Source organism: Ascaphus truei, chromosome 17, assembly GCF_040206685.1.
Source record: "Ascaphus truei isolate aAscTru1 chromosome 17, aAscTru1.hap1, whole genome shotgun sequence".
In the NCBI taxonomy this organism is placed as follows: domain Eukaryota; kingdom Metazoa; phylum Chordata; class Amphibia; order Anura; family Ascaphidae; genus Ascaphus; species Ascaphus truei.
The window spans coordinates 18,166,776-18,191,054 of record NC_134499.1 but is presented as its reverse complement, the minus strand read 5'-3'; the positions used below and the strand labels follow the sequence as shown (position 1 = coordinate 18,191,054).

General features: G+C 54.6%; 1 protein-coding gene across 3 annotated transcripts in view; it reads left to right on the top strand.

Moving 5' to 3' along the window:
- The first annotated feature begins 544 nt into the window (after positions 1 to 544).
- The window catches only part of RBM5 (RNA binding motif protein 5), a 30,778-nt gene continuing 7,043 nt past the window's right edge, over positions 545 to 24,279 (top strand). The window contains exons 1-22 of one of the 3 annotated variants that reach the window (XM_075574128.1): positions 545 to 655; positions 2,648 to 2,721; positions 2,809 to 2,974; positions 5,534 to 5,707; positions 6,088 to 6,157; positions 6,889 to 6,962; positions 9,627 to 9,710; positions 9,964 to 10,024; positions 10,394 to 10,459; positions 10,863 to 11,041; positions 11,315 to 11,412; positions 12,374 to 12,461; positions 12,844 to 12,918; positions 13,063 to 13,135; positions 15,172 to 15,254; positions 15,799 to 15,895; positions 16,184 to 16,275; positions 16,744 to 16,926; positions 19,242 to 19,388; positions 19,894 to 19,968; positions 22,840 to 23,022; positions 23,808 to 23,882. In XM_075574128.1, the coding sequence (XP_075430243.1) occupies positions 2,705 to 2,721; positions 2,809 to 2,974; positions 5,534 to 5,707; positions 6,088 to 6,157; positions 6,889 to 6,962; positions 9,627 to 9,710; positions 9,964 to 10,024; positions 10,394 to 10,459; positions 10,863 to 11,041; positions 11,315 to 11,412; positions 12,374 to 12,461; positions 12,844 to 12,918; positions 13,063 to 13,135; positions 15,172 to 15,254; positions 15,799 to 15,895; positions 16,184 to 16,275; positions 16,744 to 16,926; positions 19,242 to 19,388; positions 19,894 to 19,968; positions 22,840 to 23,022; positions 23,808 to 23,882 (2,160 nt within the window). In that variant the 5' untranslated portion in view covers positions 545 to 655; positions 2,648 to 2,704. Of the gene's footprint in view, positions 723 to 2,647; positions 2,722 to 2,808; positions 2,975 to 5,533; positions 5,708 to 6,087; positions 6,158 to 6,888; positions 6,963 to 9,626; positions 9,711 to 9,963; positions 10,025 to 10,393; positions 10,460 to 10,862; positions 11,042 to 11,314; positions 11,413 to 12,373; positions 12,462 to 12,843; positions 12,919 to 13,062; positions 13,136 to 15,171; positions 15,255 to 15,798; positions 15,896 to 16,183; positions 16,276 to 16,743; positions 16,927 to 19,241; positions 19,389 to 19,893; positions 19,969 to 22,839; positions 23,023 to 23,807; positions 23,883 to 24,279 lie in introns of all 3 variants that reach the window. The other 2 variants (XM_075574129.1, XM_075574127.1) reach the window with 2 other exon arrangements.

The window sequence follows — 24,279 nt, the reverse complement described above, 5'->3', positions numbered from 1 at the left end:
AAATGTCAAAAATGTATTGCAAAAAGTCTCGGGGTTAGGGTTCCATAGGTGGCAGCCCTAAACAGGGCAGACCAAATATGCGCACACCATCTCACGACTCCATGCTGTTTCCTCCTCTCCTTGGCCCCACCCCCAGGCTCCTAACACCTTCTCATGATTGTCTGCTGCTGGGCAATGCAGCCGATCAGAATGGAGGAAGCTACCCAGCCCACTAGCAACAGCCCTGTTCTCTCCCTGCTCAGGTCACTATGTCCAGAGAGGTCATACCAGACTATTACCGCTCATTTATTTTTTACTGGACAGAGTTCCAAAATACAGGGCAGCCCACTTCATCACTGGACACCTGGCAACCCTAACCCCAAATAATATTGGGTGAGAGTAAGAAGTTTGCACATAACACCCATTAAACACCTCCAAACTACACTTCCGGCATGCCTTGCAATAGATGACACTCAGTGCCAAGCCTCACTTGTTTTCTCGTTGGATGCTCAGGAGCGAGGTGTGAAACGCAAGCCCCCCCTCGCCCTGTGCGCATGCGCGTTACTGAGCGGGGAGGGCAGCGCGTGGAAGTTTCCAGTTGTGCCCGGCTGGCCGCGCGGGGCATTGTGGGGAGGAGACGGGTGGATCCGACGCCATTTCGTGCAAACGGCGAGAGGTGAGGGAGCTGCGGCGGCGGAGAAAAAGCAGAGAAAGGTGGAGGCGGGGTTACCGTGGTGCGGGCGGTGAGTGCGGGGAACCCGCGGGATATAACCCGGGTCTGGTTTATCCTGAGCCGGCCCGGGATTAATCCGCACGTCACAGAGGGGGGAGGGGTGACGGTAATGTTCTCACGGCTGTGTCTTATATACACTTCTTCCAGACTGCCTGTACCAGTGTCCCTGTATATGTGTGTGTACATAGAAATACTTACATTTTTGTGTATATATATATATAGATATATTTTGCAATGTGTGTTTGTCTGTGCATGTGTTTGTGTGTAATATATATACATTATATATTGCTGTGTATGTATATATATGTGTGTGTGTGTATATATATATTATTTATATATATATATATATATATATATATATAATGCGCATAATAACATGCATACCCTGCAAACAATGAGGATCTCATTTTAAAACCGGTTTGTAAATCTGTGTTATATGAAGGCCTGCCTGTGATGGGGTTATTTAATAAATAGTGCCGATCAGGGCAGTATTGTGCAGAAATCCCCCTGATCGCACTGGTAGTAGAATGAATATAACTCCCATAGTGTTACGTTTCTGCGGGTGGATGATCACGTTTGGTCTGATCCCCTCTTAGAAAACACACATTTATTCTGTATATATATTCGCACTGCGGGAGAAATCCAACTTCTGCAGGGTTATTATTTCTGAATAAAATAACAGGGCGGTTTGCTCTCTGTGGGGTCAGAAGGGGGGAACTGTTTTAGGGGTATATAGGAATCTGGGAGTTTGCATGTGGTTTAGTGGCACGTCCATGAAAATAATAAGACCCGCCTTAATGTGAGACAGCCATTAACACCTTTGCTGCCCAGGTAATGTGATGTCTGTGACCCCTCTAGCTGGGGAGCGGGTAACTATTACATTTTCCCTGTACAGAATCCTAGTACATTTTGAAGAAGCCGACCCCCGTTAATAAGCGGCGGCGCAGGGGCAATTAAACGTTGCTCTGATTGTACCTCCAAGTCCTAGGGGGCTGGATGGTAGATTAGTGACAGCGAGTAGCCCATGAATGTATTTCTCTAATTGTTCTGCGGTTAGAGGGTGTTTTTCGTGTTAATCTGTGTATCCACTTAGCGTGGCTCTGATGCTGCAAACCCGTTAATGGTGGAGATGCAGTGCGCCTCGGTCCCCGCGCTGGCCCTCATAATGCAGGATCACGTCGTTTAGGGAGTCCCGGCAAATGGGTAAACCGTTCCTGGTAACAGTATAGTTCAGTGGTACCTGTGCATAGTTAAAGGTGAAGCCGGATTTTGGTCGTGTGATGCATTCGGAGACCTCTGTAGATTATTGTTTAATTGTAAAGTGCCAACATATTCCAGCAGAAGGGCACAGAGATTTGATCCTATAAATACGGCTAAACGTGCACAGATTAAATATGAAAAGGGTCACGAGGGTCCTTTTTTCAGTGTCATGGGGGAGGGTGGGTCTCATGGCGCTGAAAGCAGATGGCAACACCTTGTAAATCTGCACTACATATTTACTCTTCTCTGGAATCCGTGTGCTGTACCACGTTTCTCTGTGTGTCGCCACTGGTAGTCTGCCATGTCTAATCCTGTTTTATGCACTGTCCGGTTAGGGATCAAAACCTGTTGTTTGTGGATTACATTGTACCTGTTAGCTTTCACATAGGATGCCCACCATTGCTTTTTATCGTGGGCTTTCAGGATGTGACCCTCTATTAGGACTGGTTTCAGCTGCCTCTGACATGTAGGAGTTGTATGTCATTAAGAGCGGTCAGAGACTGTGGAGAATTGTTTCTCACGTCGCTGTTATTGTGAGATCGATCCCTTCCTGATACAGGAGAGTGTTTTTATACTGTATGCAAAGGTTTGTTTCTGTAACCTCATATAAAATGCAAGGTGATCTGAGATGGGGAAGCTCATTAATATTTATTCATTCCTTCTCCCGTATATTAGGCTGAACACCCAGCTTAGAAGCTGAACCTGCTGTGTGCAGAACACCAGGTACCAACCATGGGTTCGGATAAACGGTAAGTGTTAATCTGCGTCTAACCCTGCGGGTTTCACTAGTTGGGTTAGCGCAAGTTGCAGTGGTGACTTGTCCCCTGCCCTTGCAGTGTGAATCGCAGTGAGCGCAGTGGGAGGTACGGCGCTGCATTTGACAGAGATGAGCGGGAAGAAAGGGAGTCCCGGAGCCGACGCAGAGAGTCCTCCGAATATAAGAGATACCGCGAAGATCGCAACGAGCGTTACGATGATTACAGAGACTATGACAGCCCGGAGGTAACGCTTTCATCAACTGTGCTTCATTGGAAAATTCTCGCAGCTTTCAGCTTTAAAAAGATGTAATTTAAAACGGTCTTTGGGGACTCTTTAAAATAATTTTCTGAAAGCTTGTCAAATTGTGTGAAAACGGACAGACTGTGTCCTTCAGATTGATCCCGCGCAATGACATTTTTACTATTTCTTCTGTTGAGGGCGCACACATTAATTTTTTCATACTTTTATTTCTTTGTGTAAAGCCACTTACAATTAAGTAAAATAGTATTTTTCAACCAGGGTTCATAGGAGCCCTTGGGTTCCCTGGGCATCCCTATAGAGTGAGTTGGGGTTCCTTACAATGAATCTGATCTAAGGCGCCCCATTAGAGAGTTGGAGTTCCCTACAATGTATCTGATCTCTGACGTGCTACTAGAGAGGGTTGGGGTTCATTGCAATGTACCTGATCTCAGACACGCTATTAGAGAGGGTTTGGGGTTCATTGCAATGTATCTGATCTCAGACACACTATTAGAGAGGGTTTGGGGTTCATTGCAATGTATCTGATCTCAGACACGCTATTAGAGAGGGTTTGGGGTTCATTGCAATGTATCTGATCTCAGACACGCTATTAGAGAGGGTTTGGGGTTCATTGCAATGTATCTGATCTCAGACACGCTATTAGAGAGGGTTTGGGGTTCATTGCAATGTATCTGATCTCAGACACGCTATTAGAGAGGGTTTGGGGTTCATTGCAATGTATCTGATCTCAGACATGCTTTTATACAAGGTTCAGGGTTCCTCGGAATTTCCAGGGTTCCGTAACCAAAAAAAGTTGGAAACCCCTTAAGTAAGGTAACATGAATTTTCTGCTGAGCCGGTGTTCAGTCACCATACGCCTGTCTGCTCCACCAAGAACTGCGTATGGTGTCAACACGTTTCGTTTGTGGCTACGCCTCGTGAGTATGACGTGTTGGCTTGGGGCTGTGACCTGACTATATAGTCCTTCTGCCAATCACAGAACAACATCAATCTAGACTCATGGTTACATTATGGACAACAACATAGAACTTTTTAACGTTGCTAACACTGAGTGAATACTGGCCAACATAGTTTTTTCCTTTTTTTGGAAGTTGAGGGGAGGGGGAAGTGTTGGGGGGGGCGGGTGATGGGGGGGGGGGGGTAGACAAACAAGACGGGGGGAGGGAGGTTCCCCTTAATCTAGACTCATTTTAAATGAATTATGGGGCACACCTGCTATCTATATCTAATTCTGTTGTATAAAAAGATTTAATTTGTAACGAACTTTGAAGACCCTTTAAAACAGCCTCTTATTTCTTTTTCTGTAAGCTTGTCAAATTGTGTAAGAACGGACAGCCGATGCCAGTGGTGTAGCTAGATTTGTATTTTTTTTGAGGGCCCCATTAATATTAATACTGACTGCAATTGTTTTCTTCCTGATCCTCTCTCATCATCCTCATATCTTCCCCATCATCCTCATATCTCCCCCACCATCATCATTACCGCATCTTCCCCCACCATCATCCTCATCTTTCCCCACCATCATCCTCATCTTTCCCCACCATCATCCTCATCTTTCCCCACCATCATCCTCATCTTTCCCCACCATCGTCCTCATCTTTCCCCACCATCATCCTCATCTTTCCCCACCATCATCCTCATCTTTCCCCACCATCATCCTCATCTTCCCCCCACCATTATCCTCATCTTCCCCCCACCATTATCCTCATCTTCCCCCCACCATTATCCTCATCTTCCCCCCACCATTATCCTCATCTTCCCCCACCATCATCTTCATCTTCCCCCACCATCATCCTCATCTTTCCCCACCATCATCCTCATCTTCCCCCACCATCATCTTCATCTTCCCCCACCATCATCCTCATCTTTCCCCACCATCATCCTCATCTTCCCCACCATCATCCTCATCTTTCCCCACCATCATCCTCATCTTTCCCCACCATCATCCTCATCTTCCCCCCACCATCATCCTCATCTTCCCCCCACCATTATCCTCATCTTCCCCCCACCATTATCCTCATCTTCCCCCCACCATCATCTTCATCTTTCCCCACCATCATCCTCATCTTTCCCCACCATCATCCTCATCTTCCCCCCACCATCATTACCTCATCTTCCCCCACCATCATTACCTCATCTTCCCCCACCATCATTACCTCATCTTCCCCCACCATCATCACCTCATTTTCCCCCACCATTATAACTTCTATCCCCCCTCCTCCGCCATGCCTACCTGTGAGTGGTGTGGTATGGCCTTAAACAGAGGATAAGCCGACAGCGGAGGAGCGCGCTCTAGTGGTCTGACCTGGAAGTCTTTATTACTTCCAGTGTCAGCTCTGTAACAGCTGCTTGTTTCCTCTGCCGGCTTCTGTTTAAGCCGGGGAGAGAGCGCCCCCCGGGCTTTGCCCAGGCTATAGCTATGCCCCTGGCCGGTGCCCTTCAGATGGATCCCACACAATGAAATGTTTCATATTGTGATGGTATTGCACCGGTACTGGGCCCTTGAATGACTTAGCACAAGCAATCCTCTCTTGCCTCCAGCGAGACCGAGATCGTGACCGCGAGCGCGAGAGACGGAACAGCGACCGCTCAGAAGATGGTTACCATTCAGACAGCGACTACCTGGAGGACTACCGGAAGGACTGTTACGTGGATGAAAAGGAGAGCAGGACCATCATGCTGAGAGGGCTCCCCATCAACATCAGCGAGAGTGACGTGAGTACGGAGGCCTTTCTCCTGGGGGGTGGCTTGGGACCACCTTTGTGACTTACTTTTTTCACCTTTCATCTATGAGAGAAACTTGTGTTTTTAGCAGAGATCATATGCTACATCTTTGGGGGTTTGGTCCCCTGCAAAATAGTGACAGTGGGCTCGCAAAGTAAACATTTTCTTCCTGGTAAAACCCAAGCGTAGGAACTGTTTCCATCCTCTGGAAACGGCTTTGTTCTAGGAAATGTACCCTTTTCTGTGAGCTTCTTGTAGTGTGTGACTGCACGGTCAGAATGCTCGTGTCTGACCGCTAAGCGTAGGCGGGGCAGCAGGTTGTTGGTGTTGGCCACAGCTGGGTGACTTGCTCACACTCGTACCATCCGCAGATTCGAGAGCTGGTGGAGTCCTATGAAGGCCCTCAGCCTGCTGACGTGCGCCTGATGAAGAGAAAGACAGGTGAGGTTCTATCCGGTGCGACGTGGTGAGCTCACACTCGTTCCGAAATTCCACCCCCTCAAATTACTCTTTCCCTCCTGGGGAAAAGGTCCCCCTCTCCATTCTCATCTATCATCAGATCAAAATGGAATTGCCATGGCTAAGGAACCTTCTTTTAGTTTCATCTTTGATTTTTGTGGTGCATAATCCCACTTTAAGGTATCGGTAAGTAGAGCTGTAGGGTTTTGATGTCTGCTGCATGGTTGGCTTAACTCAGGGATAGCCAACTCAAGTCCTCGAGGGCCACCAACAGGTCAGGCGTTCAGGCTATCCGTGCGTCAGGACCGGTGGCTCAGTCGAAGACTGCATCCCCTGTGCTGAAGCAGGGATATCCTGAACGCCTGACCTGTTGGTGGCCTTGGAGGACTGGAGTTGGCCACCCCTGGTATAACCCCTTCCCTCCTGAACACAGATGCCACATGTACGTGTATCCTGTGTGTATAGAATGTGGGGTACCTTCTTATGGTAGCGCCCTATTTTCAGGTGATGGAGGGGGGAGACTTTGGGTAGTTGAGGTTCCTTTTCATGGCAATCCAAACAATGGCCGGCAAGAAGACTCCACCCATGGAAGCCATGCCTTAAAGCACTGCTAGAGCTCATGTGCTTTGTCAGTTGGAGAGATGCAGCTATGTTTTCTTTAAAAGGAACTGACTAACACTAGTATTCCGTCTATATCTGAATGCTGTCTCTAGGTTTAAGCCGCGGTTTCGCCTTCGTGGAGTTTTATCACTTGCAAGATGCTACCAGCTGGATGGAAGCCAATCAGGTTGCTTCACTCGCCAAGTCTAGAATACTTCTGAGAAATGGCACATTGCATATGTCTGTGACCGAGAAAGCGATAACCAGAGAGAGGGGATGGGGCAGGGCAAGGGGTTAAAGGGGAGGAGAGGTGCTCTGTGTACATTAAAGTTCTACATCCTGTGGGCTGCACGGTTCCTATCGTGTGATCTGCTTCTTGTAGGCTGGGAAGCGGTTGATTCACCTCCATTTTGAAGTATTTGGGTGGTGGTTTGATGTTCCCCCTGTCAGGTTATACCTGAGCTATTGACCAAATGTCCCACCTCTGTTGGATGGCCGCTGACCCCCTAGATTACAAATACTATGTCCCATATTGATGGCCGCTGACTTCTGTAACTAGCGTGCGGTGGCAGGGGGTGTGCACGTGGGAGCAGCTGAATTAAGTGGGTCACAAGTATGAATTGTATGCTCCTAACTCCACGAGCACGGTAATTCCTGAAGCATTAGTTCTTGATACTGCTGGCCACTAAACCCTGTAACCCCCAGCCTCTTCTGCCTAGCTGTGAAGTGACCACAAGTCTGCTAAACTCCGTACGTGGAAGGCAGCAGCCATGTTATTTAAAATGTTTCTCCCACCCATGTATCTCCCTTTGTTATCAGAACAGCCTGCGATGGCTCCTTAATACCATTAAAACCTTAATGTACACAGAGCTCCAGTGTGTCCGCTGTTTGAATGACATGTGCCGGTCACATCCCCTCCCTGGGATACTGCGAAGTACTTGGTACTCCTGACAGACACATGCTCAGCGCGGGTTGAGAATGCCGTACGGGATACATGAGGTTAATGGCTTTATCATGTGTCCGGCTCAGTGTAGACAGAAGGGGGGGGGGGGGTGCTGGGAACATGGAATAGCCAATGAAAAGAGAGCTCTGACTCCCAAGTTATATTGGGCTGTCACCGGTCAGCACACGTGTGATATTGGTGGGAGTAACCTACCTATGCAGCGTGTGACATTATGCTGGGCGTATTAGGAAGTTAATGAGTGAAGCTACCCAAGGTTATAACCTCGGCCTTCTAGCCTGGCTCCGCAGTGCATTGCAATACTGCAGTAAAGCGATGGGGGAGGTAACTGGCAGGGCAAGGTCATGCGGGGAGGTAACTGGCAGGGCAAGGTCATGCAGGGAGGGGTAACGTGCAGGGCAGAGCCACGAGGGGGAGGGGTAACGTGCAGGGCAAAGCACGAGGAGGAGGGGTAACTAGCATGGCAAAGCCATGCGGGGGAGGGGTAACTAGCAGGGCAAAGCCCCGAGGGGGAGGGGTAACTAGCAGGGCAAAGCCATGCAGGGAGGGGTAACGTGCAGGGCAAAGCCACGAGGGGGAGGGGTAACTAGCAGGGCAAAGCCATGCAGGGAGGGGTAACGAGCAGGGCAGAGCCACGAGGGGGAGGGGTAACGAGCAGGGCAGAGCCACGAGGGGGAGGGGTAACGTGCAGGGCAAAGCCACGAGGGGGAGGGGTAACGAGCAGGGCAGAGCCACGAGGGGGAGGGGTAACGTGCAGGGCAAAGCCACGAGGGGGAGGGGTAACGAGCAGGGCAGAGCCACGAGGGGGAGGGGTAACGTGCAGGGCAAAGCCACGAGGGGGAGGGGTAACTAGCATGGCAAAGCCATACGGGGGAGGGGTAACTAGCAGGGCAAAGCCCTGAGGGGGAGGGGTAACGAGAAGGGCAAAGCCATGCGGGGGAGGGGTAACGAGCAGGGCAAAGCCGTGAGGCGGAGGGGTAACGAGCAGGGCAAAGCCGTGAGGGTAGGGGTAACTAGCAGGACAAAGCCATGATGGGGAGGGGTAACTAGCAGGGCAAAGCCATGAGAGGGAGGGGTAACGAGCAGGGCAAAGCCATGAGGGGGAGGGGTAACTAGCAGGGCAAAGCCATGAGGGGGAGGGGTAACTAGCAGGGCAAAGCCATGAGGGGGAGGGGTAACTAGCATGGCAAAGCCATGAGGGGGAGGGGTAACTAGCATGGCAAAGCCATGAGGGGGAGGGGTAACTAGCATGGCAAAGCCATGAGGGGGAGGGGTAACTAGCATGGCAAAGCCATGAGGTTAGGTAGGGGTAACTAGCAGCGATATCCTCTCAGCCCTACAGTTCATCCTAATTATTTTTCAAACGGTCGTGATCTACTTTACATGTTACTCGGGTATGACAAATGTGCACGCCAAAGCTACTTTGTAGTTTCCCCCTTTAGTGCCAGAGGTGCTGGCATTAGATCTGTGGCATGGAAGGGGTGATGCCATGTGAGGGATGGGGGGGGGGGGGTTCCTCTGGTAATCAGACGTGTGTATCTGCAGAGATTTGCTAAACCGATGTCACATTCCAGCCTCGGAAATACTGCGTGCAGTATTCTCGGCCTTCCGTCTCTCCCTGGAGACCCCCTTTTGACTACCCCCCTCCCCCTCTTTCTGGTTCCGGCAGCTCCTTGCGTGCTTCTGTCTGCATCTCCCTCTGCGTCCCGTTCCTCACTCCGCCCCCCGTGGTGGGCTCGGCCGGGCAGCGTGTTAGCTGGCAGTGGGTGGTCCTTCCCCACGTTGCTGTCCTGTTTAAAAGTTCGGGAGCTCACTTCCCTCCGCCGTGGGCTAGATAAACGGTCGCCGGGGACGCCCGAAAATAACCGGTCCCTCTCTCTGTTCTTGCAGAAGAAGCTGGTGATCCAGGGGAAGAATATCGCCATCCATTACAGCAACCCCCGCCCCAAGTTTGAGGACTGGCTGTGTAACAAGGTAAGCCTGTGCCGCCCTCACTGGCAGTCTCATGGGGTTTAATACTAGTCCATCCTCGGCACTGGGGATTAGAGTAATTGCTACTGCTCATTAGTGTTGAAATGTCACATGTCTCTAGGGGGATCTGTCTTGTGACCTTTGCACCCTGTGACATAAGAGTATATGTGGAGCTGTGCGTGTGCCGCTGTGAAGGGGGGGTGTTGCATAGAAGCCGTGCTGTGAATATTAAGTGCAAAGCTCTTGGTTTTTGTAGTGCGGCCTGTACAACTTCCGGCGAAGACTTAACTGCTTCCGCTGCGGGGCAGCCAAGACTGGTGAGTGTTTGACTCTGAGACGCGTCCCTGGCCTGTTTATTTGAAGGCCGGGTCTGGAGACTCGGTGCAGGTCTGCGGCACTGAGGGAATGAACGTGTCTGTAGGTGCAAACCCAATGACCTTGTTTCTATCCTGATCCAAACTTCAAGACACGGAGCCGGGAGATGGGATGGGAGGGGGCTTTCCTGCTGGAGAGGTTTCAGGGGAAATTATTTCTGGGCCTGAAAAATATAAGTTGTAAGTCTCCTTATAATTCAGCCTTAATCACTACATTATTCAAGTATAACCCACTTATTCTGTCCCACAGACGCTTTACGGGCTCATGTCACATGGTCTCAGTCGTGTCTTTTTCTTTTCTTCTGCCTGTAGACGCTGATCTGGAGACCCCACAAGGGGCCCCCGAAGTTCCCCAAGCTGTGGACTACTACAGTGACAGTAAGTGTTTCTAAGGCCTCTGTCCTGGGGGGGCGGCTTAGCTCCTTCCCAGCCAGGCAGGCCCCTGTAGTGAGGGCTAGAGTCCAGATAGGCGGGCGACTTTCTCCAGGTGTCTGTCTGTCCCCTGTTGGGGATGATGTTTATTAGTTGTATGAATCAGACGGATTTGCTTTGCATGTCTGTGGAGCAGTGAATACATGAATTATGCGCACGAACCGACATTTTGGGCTCGGTCCTTTTCGCGCTTCTATTCACTTGATGTCTCCTGCGTGAAGTGATGGTTTGCGACTGATGTGGGAGGTCTGCTGCATGTCAGGGTTCACCTCTTGATAGCTGGAGTGTAGGGGGGGGGGGGACTTGGTTGCTGACCCTTTTTACACACAGTTGGGTGTAACCTTATTAGGTGGCTATGTATCCTCAGCCATAATCCTCCGGAACATCGGGCCCCACACGGTGGTGGAATCCATCCTCACGGCCCTCGCTCCTTACGTCTCACTCGTGGTCAGCAACATCCGTCTCATCAAAGACAAGCAAACGCAGCAGAACCGAGGCTTCGCCTTTGTGCAGCTGCCTTCAGCGCTGGTAAGAGATGCCAAGCTGCCCGCTTATCCTATATTGCAGGGGCGGCCAACGCCAGTCCTCACAGGCCACCAAACAGGACATGTTAAGGAATCCCTGCTTCAGCAAAGGTGGCTCATTCCATGACAGCCACCTGTGCTGAAGCCTGGACATCCCTAATAGCTGGCCTGTTGGGGACCCTTGAGGACTTGCGTTGGCCGCTCCTGATATATAGGGTTTCTCAGGCGGCCTGTGAAAGCATTGCTCATTTCCTGATCTTCCCCTCTCTATCTTCAGGAGGCGTCCCAGCTGCTTCAAATCTTGCAGACCCTTCACCCACCCCTCAAAATTGACGGGAAAACCATTGGTGTGGATTTTGCCAAAAGTGCCAGGAAGTGAGTGGAGTTATACTGTTCTGCAGTGGGAAACTCATACATTGCGCAGGGTTTATTGCCAAAGGCATAGCCCTGATATCTAGAAACTGTTGTATGAATGGGTTAACCTGATAACTGATTCTCTAGACCAGGCCTGCACACCATGCGGCCCGCCTGGCCTCTCTGTGCGGCCCGCGGTGAGATTTTTAAAAAAATGTAGGCGATTCCCCGCTCCCCCTCCCTGCTCCCTCCCCGCTCGCAACGTGGGACGGAGGGGGAAGTCACAGCCAGCTGAGCTCTTCTGCGGCAGCTCCCCCCCTGATCCCAACGTGGATAAGTGCAGGGGGGTGAGGTGCAGGGGAGGTGAGATGTGAGGTGCAGGGGGGAGAGTGATGTGAGGTGCAGGGGGGAGAGTGATGTGAGGTGCAGGGGGGAGAGTGATGTGAGGTGCAGGGGGGGAGAGTGATGTGAGGTGCAAGGGGGGAGAGTGATGTGAGGTGCAGGGGGGTATTGTGTGTTCGATGTGGAGAGGGAGTATTATGTGTGTGGATGAGGGGGAGAGATGGGGGCATGAGAGATAGATGGGGAGTATCGCAAAGGTTGATAGTGAGGGGTTCTGGGGGAGATATGAGGATGATGATGAGGGGTGCTGGGGGAGATATATGATGATGATGAGAGGTGCTGGAGGAGAGATGATCATGATGATGATGATTTTACCCGTGCGGCCCAAATTTGTTTTCCTTGGAGCAGTTCGGCCCTTCTCGCTTTACGAGTTGTGCAGGCCTGCTCTAGACTGTATGGCAGATGAACTCCTTTCATGCTGATAATACTTGAATAGAAGTAGTCCTCTGTCTGCTGCAAACTCCAGTATCGTGCTGGCTCTTGTCGTTGGCAGTTTGATGCCCTGTGTAACGTCCACCCCCGCAGTGCTCTGTTCAGGGCAAACGTTTGTTAAATCTGTTTCTTCTTTTCCTTGTCGCAGGGATCTTGTATTGCCAGACGGGCACCGGGTGAGCGCTTTCTCTGTGGCGAGCACCGCTATCGCAGCGGCACAGTGGTCTTCTACACAGGTAACCATGGACATCTCTCCCGTGCTTCACATGCCTGCCTGCTAGTCATAGAGGTGGCCAGTTTGTACCTGATAGTAATGGGCTAGCAGAGCAGGAGATATTTCCGCATGCATTTAAATACATACAAGTAAATGAATTCTGTTTGGTATATATAATGGTTTGAGATCCATATGCAGTCCCCTTTAACCACTCTACATTAAAAGGTCAGCAGGAGCCTTGTGTTGTACGTGTCCCCCGATGTATGTAATAACGGGGTCACCGTGTGAGGCAGCCCCTTGTACCTGATGACGGAGCTGCTGCTGACTTAGAATTGATGGTGAAATGTTTGGAATGAAGCAGGATTCCCATGTGACTTGACTCCCTTTCCCCTGTCGCTTTGCAGGCTCAGCAGAGCGGGGAGGGCGGTGATTACGGATACATGCAGCCGGGACAGGAGGGCTATGCTCCTTATGGACAGGTAAGTGACCCCCCCCTCCTTTAAAGAACAGCGGACCCTAATCCCACCACCAGAACTTTACCCACGCTATCCCTCCCTCATGCACCCACGCTGACCCTCAGGAGGGCAGATTAGTAATGGGATTGTGTGACATTTCTTTCCCAGTACTCCCAGGATTACCAGCCCTTTTACCAGCCTCAGACGGGAGCAGCAGAGCAGAGCACAGCCCCAGCAGCAGGTAAGTCATCTGTTACACATTGTTGGCCCGCCTGGCACTGAAGGAGTTATATTATAATGAAACCTTGTGTGAGATGCTTGTAACATGCAATTAATATACCCTGTACCCAAGACGATGCTGCTGTGACGGCGAAACAGCTGTTGGGCACTAACACATGAGTCTAAGAGCAGGGCACGATCATATGCGAGTCCAAGAGCAGGAGAAGTCATTCCCTTAGCGCCCCTCAGGAAGAGATCTCCCTAAGCTGCGCGGCTGTGATTATCTGAAAGTACCAATCGTTCGGGCTGGTTCAGTCCCCCGCAGGAGAATAGAGAGAGAATAGGGACGCTGGCAAGCCAGAATCACCTGCCCAGTTTCAGTCTATATACAGGCAGTTTGATAAATACTCCTGATAAAGTCTGTACTATGTACTAAGGATATGAGTGTATGAGGATCTGGGAGCAGGGGAAGTGTTACATAGCGCACCTCAAAACGCAATCTCCCTAAGCTGCGTGGCTCAAGGGATACAATCAGATAAGAGCCTTTACGTAGCAGTGAGTCCCATAGCGGGGCATTGAACGCGATCTCCCTAAGCTGCGCGGCTCTTGCTGATTGAAAAGCACTGATCACAGACATCCTCACAGGCTAACTCAGCTCCCCTCAGAAAAATAGTGCGTTACTAGGGACTCCGGTAAGCCAGAATCGCCCGCCCAGTATTACTCTGTACAGGCAGGTATTCGTGCTCCGGTATAAGTACTATCTGCACATGAGTCAAATACACGATCACAGTGGGATCTGTGAGCAGAAGGGACTTGCAGAGCTCCCTATGTCACGTGTCGCCTTTGCCAAATATCATTGCTAAGCTCTTGGAGCTGCTATGAGTGTATTAACACTATATGCTATTAGAAATCAGATCTCTAGGGCCATGCAGACTAACAGGTTAGTCAGAATTCGCTTCTGATTCTCCGTTAGCTGCTATTTGATTTCTGGACCTGATGATTTATAGAATCACTCGCACGAATACAATTATTTCCTCATTCTGGAGCGAGCCAGATAAGTGGCAATATTCTATTTTGTGGTCCTGATTAGCACCCGATATGTATAATCAGCCTTGGCAAAGGTGGATTATCTATTTCTACCGATTAGAATTCTTTCTCTCCAGTCTAGTTACAATAGCGGGACACTTATTGGCAACATAACGGCAATTCGTTTGCTGTAATACGATCAGGCACAATAAGCAACAATATTAGCCATTTCAGAAGCTCTATAGTGAATCTGTTGGGTCTATAACATAATTGATATATTATCTGCTAGCCAAACAGACTCCAGAGCAGGGGGGTGCGAGATTAGCTTCGGGGGGCGCAGGTTTTACAGAGGCCGCACATCCCGAAGGCATTTAAATTAATGCCGGGGGAGCTGCAAGGACTCTGTAAACTTCCCCTTACCGTGGTTTAGACGGCTCCTGGTGACGTGTTGCCATGGCAACACCGGGTCGTGTGACGGCGCGTTGCCATGTCAACGTGACGTCAGAGCCAAGGTAAGCATGGGGGGGGGAGCACGAGGAGAGGGGGACAGCCGGCAGGGTGGCGCAGGGGGAAAAGATTGTGCTCCCCTGCTCTAGACTTATTTGCATTTTTAAGTTATTTTAAAATGTGTGTATATTTACTTCATTATAAATCAAAAAGGTTTTTTTTACATCTTTATACAGATACCTTATATGTTCAAAGTATCTGTGCCTACACATTCACCCACCCATCAGGGCCAGATCCCTAACTTTAGTATATCTACTTATCTAGACTCTAGCAAGTTCCTCTCTAAAGAGATACAAGGTATAATATATTCCCTTTGTGTGATGTGAACAAACCGTATACACACCACCCACCCTGGTTCTGAGATAGGAGTGCACCCATTTAAAGGCTATTTTTCCCTCCACTCTCCCCCTTGTGATTTCAACAGCTTCCTAGGAAGCCATTATCCTGCTGTAGCACCCTTACAGTTTAGAGAGAGCTATCTCTGTTATCTCCATGCAATATACCCTAATCTCTTTCCTCTCACAGAGGGCTCTGATTCTGCTGCCCCCAGCACAAGCGCCGCTGTCGTATGCCAGAGCCCCCAGCTGTATCAGCAGCCAGGATCCCCGGTAATGTACCCTCTTACCCCGTCTACTCAATGCACAGGCCGTGCTCCTCCCAAATACATGCTGGGCCCTCAACACAGACGCTACACAGACACCAAACAGCACACAAACATGCTCTTCCCAAGTACGCACCAGAGAATAAAATACCCGTAGCGCTATGCAAGAAAAACGGGCACCTCTTATTGGTCCATAACAGACATTCGCCCCATCCCTGTACAGAGTGAGCTTCAGGCTGCGGCCCCAGTCCTCCCTGCGGCGCGTGCGCCTCGTGCAGACACTACAGACATGATCGGCGGTCTGTAAGGGAGAGCGCAGGGGCAGGGCCAATACGGGGGCACGGGAAGACAAATTCTTGTGTTCCCTGCCAGCGTACGCGTCGCAGCGCTTTGCCGTGACCACCGGGGGCTCCGCCTTAGGCTGTCACACACGTTTTATTCCTGTTTACTAATTTGAGGAATTGGTGAGCTGCTCAGACCCTGAAAGGAGGCGCCAACTGCATCCAACAAAACGATCTTGGCCGTTACCATAATCCGTTCTTCCTTTCCAGACCCAACCCAGCACCAGTAGCGCTTCCAGCGCCGGTCCCAGCTCCAGCACAGAGGACCTTCCTCCTCCCAATGCCATTGTTCCTGGCAACAAATACTGTGAGTGCCCAGTTCTGACAAGTATTTCTTTGTGGACCCTATAGTGTTGTGGGGTATTGGGGTAGTGCACGCTATAAGCCTGCACCTTAGTACAGCATAGCCTGCGACGCACTGTGCTTTGCTGCTTCGGGGGGGAAGGGGGGGTTGGGAGGAGAGAGAAATGCGCTTTGTAGCATCGGGTTGAGGGGGGAGGACACCATGCTTCACAGCGTCTGGGTGGGAGGGGGAGGGGTGCTTTGCAGCGTGTTGCTTTCATGTGTTCACTCACCCTGTCCTCTCTCACCACAGCTGTGCCAGACACGTCCACCTATCAATACGACGAGTCCTCTGGATATTACTACGACCCACAGACTGGTCTCTACTACGACTCCAATTCTCAGGTATGGGGACTTCCCCGCGCGCTGAGCGGTCTCTTCATGTTCCCATGTCGATAAACTAAAGTGCCGATGTGCACAGGACAGACAGTACAGAGAGATGTTCTTATATCAAGTGTTTCATGTCCTAGTGCAGGGGTGTGCAAACTTTTCCCCTCGTGCCCCTGCTTGACCCCCGCTGTCATGTGACATGTCACCATGGTGACGTCATTTGACACCGGGTTTCCAGGACGACGTGTCACTGGAAGGTAAGTGTATTAGAGAGGCCTCGCGCAGTCGTAGTCTCTCCCCCCCCCCCCCTGAAAATCTAGTGCGTCCCCATGTTTGCGCACCGCTGTTTAGTGAACGGGCTTTTGCTGATTGGGTTGTGCATTGTAGTGTTGGAGTGGCAGTGGGTGATTGCACTGCAGTGCTGTCAGTGTATGTTTCTGTAACGAGAGTCCCGCTTCCTGATCTGTGTGCTCTTCCTCACAGTATTACTACAACTCTCTGACCCAACAATACCTGTACTGGGACGGGGAGAAGGAGACTTACCTCCCAGCGGCAGAAGGAGCCGCACAGAGCGGGACCCAACCCAGCGGTGCAATGAACCCGGGACTCGGCTCTAAGGAAGGGAAGGAGAGAAAGGAGAAACCCAAGAGCAAGACCGCCCAGCAGGTGAGAGGGGCCGGGCGGGGGCAAGGCACATCATTAAACATGGCACCCAGCAGGTGAGAGGGGCCGGGGGCAGGGCACATCATTAAACATGGCACCCAGCAGGTGAGAGGGGCAGGCAGGGCACGTCATTAAACATGGCACCCAGCAGGTGAGAGGGGCCGGGGGCAGGGCACGTCATTAAACATGGCACCCAGCAGGTGAGAGGCGCTGGGGGCAGGGCACGTCATTAAACATGGCGCCCAGCAGGTGAGAGGGGCTGGGGGCAGGGCACGTCATTAAACATGGCACCCAGCAGGTGAGAGGGGCTGGGGGCAGGGCACATCATTAAACATGGCACCCAGCAGGTGAGAGGCGCTGGGGGCAGGGCGCATCATTAAACATGGCACCCAGCAGGTGAGAGGGGCATTGGGCAGGGCACATCATTAAACATGGCACCCAGCAGGTGAGAGGCGCTGGGGGCAGGGCGCATCATTAAACATGGCACCCAGCAGGTGAGAGGGGCCGGGGGCAGGGCACGTCATTAAACATGGCACCCAGCAGGTGAGAGGGGCTGGGGGCAGGGCACATCATTAAACATGGCACCCAGCAGGTGAGAGGGGCCGGGGGCAGGGCGCATCATTAAACATGGCACCCAGCAGGTGACAGGGGCAGGCAGGGCACGTCATTAAACATGGCACCCAGCAGGTGAGAGGCGCTGGGGGCAGGGCACGTCATTAAACATGGCGCCCAGCAGGTGAGAGGCGCTGGGGGCAGGGCACATCATTAAACATGGCACCCAGCAGGTGAGAGGCGCTGGGGGCAGGGCACGTCATTGAACATGGCACCCAGCAGGTGAGAGGGGCCGGGGGCAGGGCACGTCATTAAACATGGCACCCAGCAGGTGAGAGGGGCCGGGGGCAGGGCACGTCATTAAACATGGCACCCAGCAGGTGAGAGGCGCTGGGGGCAGGGCACGTCATTAAACATGGCACCCAGCAGGTGACAGGGGCAGGCAGGGCACATCATTAAACATGGCACCCAGCAGGTGACAGGGGCAGGCAGGGCACATCATTAAACATGGCACCCAGCAGGTGACAGGGGCAGGCAGGGCACATCATTAAACATGGCACCCAGCAGGTGACAGGGGCCGGGGGCAGGGCACGTCATTAAACATGGCACCCAGCAGGTGAGAGGCGCTGGGGGCAGGGCACGTCATTAAACATGGCGCCCAGCAGGTGAGAGGGGCTGGGGGCAGGGCACGTCATTAAACATGGCACCCAGCAGGTGAGAGGGGCTGGGGGCAGGGCACATCATTAAACATGGCGCCCAGCAGGTGAGAGGGGCCGGGGGCAGGGCACGTCATTAAACATGGCGCCCAGCAGGTGAGAGGGGCTGGGGGCAGGGCACATCATTAAACATGGCACCCAGCAGGTGAGAGGGGCCGGGGGCAGGGCACGTCATTAAACATGGCGCCCAGCAGGTGAGAGGCGCTGGGGGCAGGGCACGTCATTAAACATGGCACCCAGCAGGTGAGAGGGGCCGGGGGCAGGGCACGTCATTAAACATGGCACCCAGCAGGTGAGAGGGGCCGGGGGCAGGGCACGTCATTAAACATGGCGCCCAGCAGGTGAGAGGGGCTGGGGGCAGGGCACATCATTAAACATGGCACCCAGCAGGTGAGAGGGGCTGGGGGCAGGGCACATCATTAAACATGGCGCCCAGCAGGTGAGAGGGGCTGGGGGCAGGGCACGTCATTAAACATGGCGCCCAGCAGGTGAGAGGGGCTGGGGGCAGGGCACATCATTAAACATGGCACCCAGCAGGTGACAGGGGCAGGCAGGGCACGTCATTAAACATGGCACCCAGCAGGTGAGAGGGGCTGGGGGCAGGGCACGTCATTAAACATGGCACCCAGCAGGTGACAGGGGCAGGCAGGGCACGTCATTAAACATGGCACCCAGCAGGTGAGAGGGGCTGGGGGCAGGGCACGTCATTAAACATGGCACCCAGCAGGTGAGAGGCGCTTGTGGCAATTAAACCTCCTTAAACATGGCGCACAGCAGTCATCCTCCTGTGTAATGTTCATTTACATGGGCATAGCAAATACTGTGATTACAATATATTTCTGCATAATCCATTTTGTGTGAGTGGCTTCTGTAACTGTCCTAGTAACGGGGGGATTCGGGGATCTCGAGTTTTGTGCAATGGTCCAAGCACTTTTGTATTGGGAATCCTTTGGGTGCTCTGGTATGGGACATCTCCTCCCAGGGCCGCCCTTTCCTCCTCCCCATTTTCCTGCTGGGGCTTCCCTCTTAACCCCCTTTCCTCCTTGCCAGATTGCTAAGGACATGGAGCGCTGGGCCAAGAGCCTGAACAAGCAGAAGGAGAATTTCAAGAACAGTTTCCAGCCGCTCAGCGCCCGTGACGAGGAGAGGAAGGAGTCTGCTGCTGCCGATGCCGGATTTGCCCTCTTTGAGAAAAAGGTGAGACTGGCAGCACAGGGTGGCGTGCAGGGGCATCGTGCTGCTCCCAGGAGAGGCGTCAGACATGTTCTGTGTGCAGGGGCATCGTGCTGCTCTCAGGAGAGGCGTCAGACATGTTCTGTGTGCAGGGGCATCGTGCTGCTCCCAGGAAAGGTGTCAGACATGTTCTGTGTGCAGGGGCATCGTGCTGCTCCCAGGAGAGGCGTCAGACATGTTCTGTGTTCAGGGGCATCGTGCTGCTCCCAGGAGAGGCGTCAGACATGTTCTGTGTGCAGGGGCATCGTGCTGCTCCCAGGAGAGGCGTCAGACATGTTCTGTGTGCAGGGGCATCGTGCTGCTCCCAGGAGAGAGAGGCGTGTGATATGTGCAGGGGCATCGTGCTGCTCCCAGGAGAGAGAGGCGTGTGATATGTGCAGGGGCATCGTGCTGCTCCCAGGAGAGAGAGGCGTGTGATATGTGCAGTGTCCCCCAGCTCGCTGCATCACCTGGTTTCTTGTCTCCTCAGGGGGCCCTATTAGAGAGGCAGCTGTTTCCGGAGATGATGATGATGATGAATGGCGAAGAAGAAAAGCCTCCAAAGGTGAGCGAGTGAAAGGCTGGCTCCCTCCGCGTCCCCCTGTTACCGGGTGTTCCCTCCGCGTCCGGCTGTTACTGGGGCTCCCTCCGCGTCCCCCTGTTACTGGGGCTCCCTCCGCGTCCCCCTGTTACCGGGTGTTCCCTCCGCGTCCGACTGTTACTTGGGCTCCCTCCGCGTCCCCCTGTTACCGGGTGTTCCCTCCGCGTCCGGCTGTTACTGGGGCTCCCTCCGCGTCCCCCTGTTACCGGGTGTTCCCTCCGCGTCCCCCTGTTACCGGGTGTTCCCTCCGCGTCCCCCTGTTACCGGGTGTTCCCTCCGCGTCCCCCTGTTACCGGGTGTTCCCTCCGCGTCCGGCTGTTACTGGGGCTCCCTCCGCGTCCCTGTTACCGGGTGTTCCCTCCGCGTCCCTGTTACCGGGTGTTCCCTCCGCGTCCCTGTTACCGGGTGTTCCCTCCGCGTCCCTGTTACCGGGTGTTCCCTCCGCGTCCGGCTGTTACCGGGTGTTCCCTCCGCGTCCGGCTGTTACCGGGGGCTCGCTCCGCGTCCCCCTGTTACCGGGGCTCCCTCCGCGTCCCCCTGTTACCGGGGCTCCCTCCGCGTCCCCCTGTTACCGGGGCTCCCTCCGCGTCCCGCCGTTACTGGGGCTCCCTCCGCGTCCGGCTGTTACTGGGGCTCCCTCCGCGTCCGGCTGTTACTGGGGCTCCCTCCGCGTCCCGCCGTTACTGGGGCTCCCTCCGCGTCCCCTTGTTACTGGGGCTCCCTCCGCGTCCCCCTGTTACTGGGGCTCCCTCCGCGTCCCCCTTTTACTGGGGCTCCCTCCGCGTCCCCCTGTTACTGGGGCTCCCTCCGCGTCCCCCTGTTACCGGGTGTTCCCTCCGCGTCCGGCTGTTACTGGGGCTCCCTCCGCGTCCCCCTGTTACTGGGGCTCCCTCCGCGTCCCCCTGTTACCGGGTGTTCCCTCCGCGTCCGACTGTTACTTGGGCTCCCTCCGCGTCCCCCTGTTACCGGGTGTTCCCTCCGCGTCCGGCTGTTACTGGGGCTCCCTCCGCGTCCCCCTGTTACCGGGTGTTCCCTCCGCGTCCCCCTGTTACCGGGTGTTCCCTCCGCGTCCCCCTGTTACCGGGTGTTCCCTCCGCGTCCGGCTGTTACCGGGGGCTCCCTCCGCGTCCGGCTGTTACTGGGGCTCCCTCCGCGTCCCTGTTACCGGGTGTTCCCTCCGCGTCCCTGTTACCGGGTGTTCCCTCCGCGTCCCTGTTACCGGGTGTTCCCTCCGCGTCCCTGTTACCGGGTGTTCCCTCCGCGTCCGGCTGTTACCGGGTGTTCCCTCCGCGTCCGGCTGTTACCGGGGGCTCGCTCCGCGTCCCCCTGTTACCGGGGCTCCCTCCGCGTCCCCCTGTTACCGGGGCTCCCTCCGCGTCCCCCTGTTACCGGGGCTCCCTCCGCGTCCCGCCGTTACTGGGGCTCCCTCCGCGTCCGGCTGTTACTGGGGCTCCCTCCGCGTCCGGCTGTTACTGGGGCTCCCTCCGCGTCCCGCCGTTACTGGGGCTCCCTCCGCGTCCCCTTGTTACTGGGGCTCCCTCCGCGTCCCCCTGTTACTGGGGCTCCCTCCGCGTCCCCCTTTTACTGGGGCTCCCTCCGCGTCCCCCTGTTACTGGGGCTCCCTCCGCGTCCCCCTGTTACTGGGGCTCGCTCCGCGTCCCCCTGTTACTGGGGCTCCCTCCGCGTCCCCCTGTTACTGGGGCTCCCTCCGCGTCCCCCTTTTACTGGGGCTCCCTCCGCGTCCCCTTGTTACTGGGGCTCTCTCCGCGTCCCGCTGTTACTTGGGGCTCCCTCCGCGTCCCCCTGTTACTGGGGCTCCCTCCGCGTCCCGCCGTTACTGGGGCTCCCTCCGCGTCCCCCTGTTACTGGGGCTCCCTCCGCGTCCCCCTGTTACTGGGGCTCCCTCCGCGTCCCCCTTTTACTGGGGCTCCCTCCGCGTCCCCCTGTTACTGGGGCTCCCTCCGCGTCCCCCTTTTACTGGGGCTCCCTCCGCGTCCCCCTGTTACTGGGGCTCCCTCCGCGTCCCCTTGTTACTGGGGCTCTCTTTGCGTCCCCGTTACTGGGGCTCCCTCCGCGTCCCGCTGTTACTTGGGGCTCCCTCCGCGTCCCCCTGTTACTGTGGCTCCGTTACTGGGGCTCCCTCCGCGTCCCGCTGTCCCAGCGCTCCGTTACTGGGGCTCCCTCCGCGCCCCGCTGTCCCAGCGCTCCGTTACTGGGGCTCCCTCTGCGCCCCGCTGTCCCAGCGCTCCGTTACTGGGGCTCCCTCTGCGCCCCGCTGTCCCAGCGCTCCGTTACTGGGGCTCCCTCCGCGTCCCGCTGTCCCAGCGCTCCGTTACTGGGGCTCCCTCTGCGCCCGCTGTCCCAGCGCTCCGTTACTGGGGCTCCCTCTGCGCCCCGCTGTCCCAGCGCTCCGTTACTGGGGCTCCCTCTGCGCCCCGCTGTCCCAGAGCTCCGTTACTGGGGCTCCCTCTGCGCCCCGCTGTCCCAGCGCTCCGTTACTGGGGCTCCCTCTGCGCCCCGCTGTCCCAGCGCTCCGTTACTGGGGCTCCCTCTGCGCCCGCTGTCCCAGCGCTCCGTTACTGGGGCTCCCTCTGCGCCCCGCTGTCCCAGCGCTCCGTTACTGGGGCTCCCTCTGCGCCCCGCTGTCCCAGCGCTCCGTTACTGGGGCTCCCTCTGCGCCCCGCTGTCCCAGCGTTCACACCTCCCGCCCCTGGGCTCTGCAGATAGGGATATTCCGTGTAGATTTGGCTGTGCAGTTCAGCCCTTTGGATCCTGTCCCGGTGGGAAGTGATACCCGCTGCTGTTACTGAGCCACTGTGACCTTTCTCTCTGCAGCGGGCACTGGTGGCCGCATACAGCGGGGACAGTGACAATGAGGAGGAACCGGAGCGGCTGCTGGCCGGGATAGATGAGGACAAGCTGACTGACTTTAAAAAGATGGCGTGCTTGCTCTGCCGCAGACAGTTCCCCAACAGGGACGCCTTAACCAGGCACCAGCAGCTGTCGGACCTGCACAAGGTGACTGCTTACACCCTGTAATCTGAAGTGGGGGGGTCGCCTGGAACTAGCAGCATGTTAGGCTAAGGTCTCGCTGCATGCGCGCCTGGCGGCACTTGCACAGCGCTAAACCGCGTTCTGAGGTGTGGGGCGTGGCAAACGAGCCGCGGGGGGTGTTCCTCTCCCCTGTGCCACTCTGCCTCCCCTTACCGTCCCTTTCCCCGTGGCTGTAAGGTGCCTTGTGGACTAGCTGTGGCCCCAAATGTATAACACTTTATATACAGTGAAGGAATGAGGAGTGATTGATCACATCTGAGAGCTGTGAAAAAGTGAGTTATAGATATCTGGCCTCATTTGGAAGTTTGACGTAGATTAGTTATGCTATCTTAAATCAACCACTTAAGATGTACCCCAATCTCTGTCCCCCGTGCCTCTTTGCTTTCCCCCCACCATCCCTCTCCACGTGCCACTTTCCCTCCTGTCAGTCTCTTTTTCTACCCCTTGTGCTGCTCTCCACCCATCAGTCTTTCTGATTGGCTCCCTGGCGCATCATGTGATGCATCGCCGCACGGGAATACAATCCTGTTGTGTCCCCTGCTGGCTGACGCGTCACAGTATGCAGTGAGCCAGGAAGCCAGGAGTCACCGGGGACTGCTAAGGAGGAGCTACGGTGCTGGAGGGAGCTGAGCGAGCTGCCTGCTGCAGCGGGGACCTAGCCTTAAGGGCATAGTGTTTGTTAAAGTGCGGAGCGGCCTTTACCCGTCCCCTCGGGTGCCTTGTTGCTAATGCAATGTCCTGTCTTACAGCAAAACCTGGATGTGTACCGGAGGTCGCGGCTGTCTGAGCAGGATCTGGATGCACTGGAGCAGCGGGAGCGAGAGGTGAGTGCAGACTCCTTTCCCCTTGTGCTCATTCCATGTCGTTGCCACCGGCTCCTCATTCATCCTGCTCGCGTGGCGAAGCTCAATTACAATCTGCTTCGTGCCAAAACAGGCATTGAGGGCCCCCGGTGCTGCGGCGATGGCCCCCAGTGCGTTCCTTCATGAGCCACGGTGAGGGCCCCGGTGCATTCCCTTGCGTGCCGCGGGGAGGGCCCCAGGTGCGGTTCCTCGTGCTACGGTAAGGGCCCCCGGCACCTTCCGTTGCATGCTGCGGTGAGGGCCCCCGGCTCTTTCCCTCATGTGCCGTGGTGAGGCCCCCTGGTGCGTTTCTTCACGTGCCCCGGTGACAGTCCCCTGTGCGTTCCCTCGCGTGCCGCGGTGAGGCCCCCCTGTGCGT